Source organism: Phaseolus vulgaris, chromosome 3, assembly GCF_051622355.1.
Source record: "Phaseolus vulgaris cultivar YP4 chromosome 3, ASM5162235v1, whole genome shotgun sequence".
In the NCBI taxonomy this organism is placed as follows: domain Eukaryota; kingdom Viridiplantae; phylum Streptophyta; class Magnoliopsida; order Fabales; family Fabaceae; genus Phaseolus; species Phaseolus vulgaris.
The window spans coordinates 28,035,153-28,040,165 of record NC_143500.1 but is presented as its reverse complement, the minus strand read 5'-3'; the positions used below and the strand labels follow the sequence as shown (position 1 = coordinate 28,040,165).

Genomic DNA, 5,013 nt, shown 5'->3' with positions numbered 1-5,013 from the left:
GAATTCATACATTTGGGATAATGTATGGACTGATGTTTGCTGTGTATTAAGTATTAATGCTGGGATAATGTATGGACTAATGTTTGATGTGTATTAAGTATTGATGCCTATGTGGTAACAGAAATCTCCGAACTTCACTGATGATCTAAGTCATATAGACTAAGATATCAAGTGGTGAGAAGCTGATGGGGGAGTTCATGCTCACCGTGACATATGAGATGCACGACTTGGGTTGTATTGAACTTACCCTGATCCTTTCTGTTGGATTCGCTGGTAATCTTTGGATCAGGTGTTAGTCTCTGGTAGGACTTACTTAATACAGGTCTTCCGGAAGACGTTGTTTGTTGAATATTCTGGATTTGTAGATCCATGTGAGATTTATGTGATTGTTTATTGTTGAGATTTGAAGAAAATTGAATAATTTGAGAAATTGATCATGTAATTTGGTTTTCCCTTTTGATTTAATTGTGTATATTATAAAATTCTATTTTCACTAGCTTACCCTTGCTTTTCTTGCTGTGTTCGAACTGCGATGACTGTACTATGTACACGAGCAAATGACCATACAGGTGCAGGAGAGCCTTAGAGATTTGAGAGTTTTATTTTGAGCTATGTAAATGTAGATATTTGTATTTCTATAAATCATAATCATGTATTAAGAATGTTTTGAAAAATTCCAAGTTTGTATAGAAACTGGTAGAACTGATATTGTAATAATTATATGTAAATTATGGGATGTTACAAAATGTCGAAACCAATATTTTGCTTAATTATTTTATAAATATTGGTTTTTTTCTGTGCTTTCCAATATAAATTAATTTATTTAGCGGTAGAAACAAACATGCCACAGAAGATTAGGGAGAAAGTTTTGAATATAAAAAGTTGAATGAAAGGGATAAATTTGTAATATAGCAAAGGTTGAACAAAAAGGATAAAGTTTTCAATAGTAAAACTTAACTAGTCAGCATCATGCCATTTCAATTTAAAATAAATGTGTTTTATTATTTTCAAGTCATTTGCAAAAGTCTAACCTAACTCATTCTTTAATAGTTAATAACTTCAAATATTTTAAAACATAGTTTTTATAAAAAATAATAAGCTCAGAATTAATCTGTAAATGATAAATAAAAAAGAGTTAAGAAAGCGGGTCCCACACAAAAGTAAGAAAACAAAACCACCCTCCCGCTCGGAGTGAAAGATAGAAAGAGAAAGAAATAGAAATAATTTTCCGGGAAAATTCCAGTGCTGATCGGAATCGGAAATGAGTAGGGTTTGGTTTTTGGTATTCCTTCTTCTGATCTCGAAATGCGATGAAGTGTGGAGCTCATACGCAGGTTCCGCTAGCTCCATCATCAACCCTTCCAAGGTCAAACAGGTTTCCTGGAAGCCAAGGTAAGCTCTCTGTTTCACTCTTTTCGCTGTCTGCTGCGTCGATTCCATCTTTTAACTTCATGAATTTCGAATCCATGTCTGCAGAGCTTTCGTGTATGAAGGTTTCCTCACGGATTTGGAGTGCGACCACTTGATCTCTATAGTGAGTATTCATTTCTAATTTGAGCAAAAACTATTACTCTCATGATGCTTCAATTATTCTGTTAAGCTATTTGTGGTTGTCGGTTTAGGCCAAATCAGAGCTTAAGAGATCTGCCGTAGCGGATAATCTCTCTGGAGATAGCACGTTGAGTGATGTTCGAACAAGCTCTGGCATGTTCATTTCCAAGAATAAGGTATTTTCCTCGCCCTCTGTTTGTTTGATGTAAAGAATAGTTTTTTCAATATTCATTATCAATTTTGTTGAGCTTTTTATTTTTATTTTTATATGCTTATAGGATCCTATTATTTATGGTATTGAGGACAAGATTTCGTCATGGACCTTTCTTCCCAAAGGTACTACGCCTTATATAGAAAATATCATCATCAAAAATCTGCACGCTATCCTTCTAAATTTTGGGTGGACTTGTGTTTTTTCCTCCTCCTACTCCGCAAGTGTTTTTTTTCTAATGCTGAATGTTTGATTTGTTTTGTTATTTGCTTGTGGATGGGTATACATACAATCATTATATTTGGTGTTCATTAACCTTTTCTAGTTCTAACATGTTTGATTGCTCACGATCATGAGTAGGAAGTCACGATATAGATATATACATTTCACTATTTCTGCGTATCCCTTGCTGTTTTGTTATTTGCCTTCCTTGGCTTTAAAAGGAAGTTCGTCAATAAAAGGGAAGTAATAGGTAAAGAGTAGATTGCTCTATGATAATAAAGTAATCTTATGAGAAAGTTAGTAATATTCAATGAACCGGTAAAAAAATAAAAAATATGGTATGATTTAATTAAAATATATGACCCACATTGAAAGTGATGCATATTTCAGGATCAGAAAGTATTTACCCTTGATTTCTGAATCAATAGTATGTCCTGCAAATTATCTTTCTATATATGTGTGTATGTATTATATATTTAATTATTGTATCACACTGTGGCTTGCAAAGCTTGGGACTGCAGAAGAGAATGAACGTGCAAGTTAAATGATGAAAATGGTCTAAATTCTTGTATATACATGCAAGCACACATACTTATGAACAAGCACCAATCAGTTTCCTGGTTATATTTATGTTGAATTCCAGAAAATGGGGAAGATATACAAGTATTGAGATATGAGCATGGACAGAAATACGACCCGCATTATGATTACTTCACTGATAAGATTAACATTGTTCGGGGTGGACACCGCATCGCTACTGTTCTCATGTATCTCACTAATGTAACCAAAGGCGGTGAGACAGTGTTCCCTTCTGCTGAGGTTTGTATAACACAAGTAATTGATGTATGTCTTTCTTCAGAAAATAAAGTTCATCTTTGAAATAGTTTGTCAAAAATTATTTTTCTTCAGTGAATGGCTTTGGTGTCCAGCTGAATTTCTTCAGTGCCGTTATATTGTGTCAGTTGAATGTGCCAAATTTTCTTCCTAGCTGAGATTAGTTTATCTCACATTATGACTAGAGCTGACATATTATGCCATTTCTGACACCAAATAGTGAAAGACTTAGAAACTGAGAAGAGATTTTGGCGATAAAACATTGAAATGACAGCTTTGGTCCCTGAATATGTAAGGTGACAATTTGGTCCTTGATAAAACAAAAAAATTGATTTGATCCTTGAATGCGAACAAGTATATATTGGTACCTGAACTTTTCAACCTAATGACAAATTGGTCTAAAAAATTACAATTCAGTGTCAATTTGATCCTTTAAATGATACAACTTAAATGACAAAATAGTTTTATCAATCTTAACAGCAGAATGCAATTGTTGCACTTTTTATACATTTAAGAGCTAAATTAAAATTTCGATTGTTTTAAGGATCAGATTGCCATCGGTTTGACCTGATTGCGGGTCATCTTTGCTGGAATATCAGACAGGGAGTATACTGTTGAGTACATGTAGAAAGTGCATGTTACGCTCACTACTTGTATTTTCGTTCTTGGAATAGTGGAGGTTGTCCATATGATATTCTCAAGTTCCTCTTTGATAGTTCCTTCGGTTTCTGGCGCTAATTACCAACATGTATTTTTGCTTTGAAATTTTGTTCTGCTTACAGGAATCTCCTCGTCGCAGAGGCTCTGAAACAAGTATCGATCTATCTGAATGTGCCAAAAAAGGAATTGCAGGTGGGCAATTGGATCAGCAATTACTCTTATTGGTTTTTCTCTGTATCATACTTTCTGTCACGTTTTCTGCTATTCAATTTGTGCTAAGTAGTTGTTCTTCTCTTCTTACCTGGCATTGCATTAGTGAAACCGCGGAGAGGGGATGCACTTCTTTTCTTCAGTCTCCACACGAATGCCACCCCAGACACTAGCAGTCTCCATGCTGGATGCCCTGTGATCGAAGGTGAAAAATGGTCGGCAACAAAGTGGATTCACGTAGACTCGTTTGACAAGACGGTGGGAGCTGGAGGGGACTGTTCGGATCGACATGTAAGCTGTGAGAGATGGGCTTCCCTTGGAGAATGCTCTAATAATCCCGAGTATATGATTGGATCTTCAGACCTTCTTGGCTACTGTAGGAAGAGCTGCAAGGCATGTTAGAAACTTTACTCAATGCTTTCCAAGATCCTACATGTCATCTCTACCACGGGTTTCAGATTTCAACTAGTTCTGCATGATTGTAATGCTGTTAGCCCTTCAATCAGCGTTCTACAGTCTCAATCTCACTTCAAATGGAAGAATTAGTTCTTCTTGGGGATTCTTATTTTTTTTATCGGTTATTTTGTATGTATAAGAAGATATGACAAATTCAAATTAATTTATTATTATCTTGATTTTATAAGTAAAAATTATTTTCCAATGACTATTTTAAGATTTTCAAAATAAAATTAGAACATAAATCACTTTACACAATGTGAAACTAATGAGAGGCGGAAAAGGTGTAGATCCCTGCTGCAGAACTGGTGCAAAGAGGATCATGTGCAGATCATCTGATGGCAGAGGAAATTAGTAACATGTGCCAAGGTATCTGTTAAAAGTGCGGGAACAGTCTTAGTGGGGTCTGAGTTAAGCAAACAAGTTCTATGGAGGGTAAAGGGTGTTGTTCCTGCAGTGCGTGTATGGCACAGCCACTTAATTTCCGTAGGTTTAAGAGTGTTGTATTTTTGAAGGGTTATTGATAGTCTTTTTTGAAAACTGAATTTTGTGTTCTTTTTTATTTAATACATTTTTTTTTTCTGATAAAAAAGAATTAATTAGAGGAGTATTTTTCATTCCCAAACATCTCGGGAGACAAGATTTCTACTGATATGAGCGAGATCAAGATGTGTGTCACCCTGACCGAGACGCGTGCCATCCTGATCGAGGCATGTGGAACCGGTCGAGATCTTGGAAACTTGGTTGAGACGCTAGAAATCGCTAAAGTCGGCTTGGCCGGCCGACCCATACACCCATTAACACTCAAGCCAAGATCAGTGAAGCTAATCTATCATTAAGGATTAGGTAATGCAATCCTAAGTGAGATC

The 5,013-nt window shown here is 35.6% G+C and overlaps 1 protein-coding gene across 3 annotated transcripts; it reads left to right on the top strand.

Annotated features, from left to right (window-relative positions):
* Nucleotides 1–930: 930 nt before the first annotated feature.
* LOC137806932 (putative prolyl 4-hydroxylase 4) lies at nucleotides 931–4,338 on the top strand. 3 transcript variants are annotated; one of them, XR_016519632.1, is made up of 8 exons: nucleotides 1,173–1,392; nucleotides 1,477–1,534; nucleotides 1,623–1,727; nucleotides 1,830–1,887; nucleotides 2,628–2,803; nucleotides 3,369–3,497; nucleotides 3,601–3,670; nucleotides 3,795–4,338. XR_016519632.1 is itself a non-coding variant. In XM_068607328.2 (7 exons), exons 1-7 carry the CDS (start codon nucleotides 1,262–1,264, stop codon nucleotides 4,088–4,090), a joined length of 894 nt encoding a protein of 297 aa, XP_068463429.2. In that variant the 5' UTR covers nucleotides 931–1,261; the 3' UTR covers nucleotides 4,091–4,338. The 3 variants fall into 3 exon arrangements, 1 of the variants encoding a protein (XP_068463429.2); XR_016519631.1 differs by having other exon boundaries at nucleotides 3,363–3,497; XM_068607328.2 differs by lacking the exon at nucleotides 3,369–3,497 and having other exon boundaries at nucleotides 931–1,392.
* Nucleotides 4,339–5,013: the final 675 nt, after the last annotated feature.

Bases quoted from the DNA above. Each gene is read 5' to 3' on its own strand.
- LOC137806932 (XM_068607328.2), top strand. From the start codon at position 1,262: ATGAGTAGGGTTTGGTTTTTGGTATTCCTTCTTCTGATCTCGAAATGC. The intron at 1,393-1,476 runs GTAAGCTCTCTG...CCATGTCTGCAG, and splicing joins CAGGTTTCCTGGAAGCCAAG to AGCTTTCGTGTATGAAGGTT. The intron at 3,671-3,794 runs GTGGGCAATTGG...GCATTGCATTAG, and splicing joins TGCCAAAAAAGGAATTGCAG to TGAAACCGCGGAGAGGGGAT.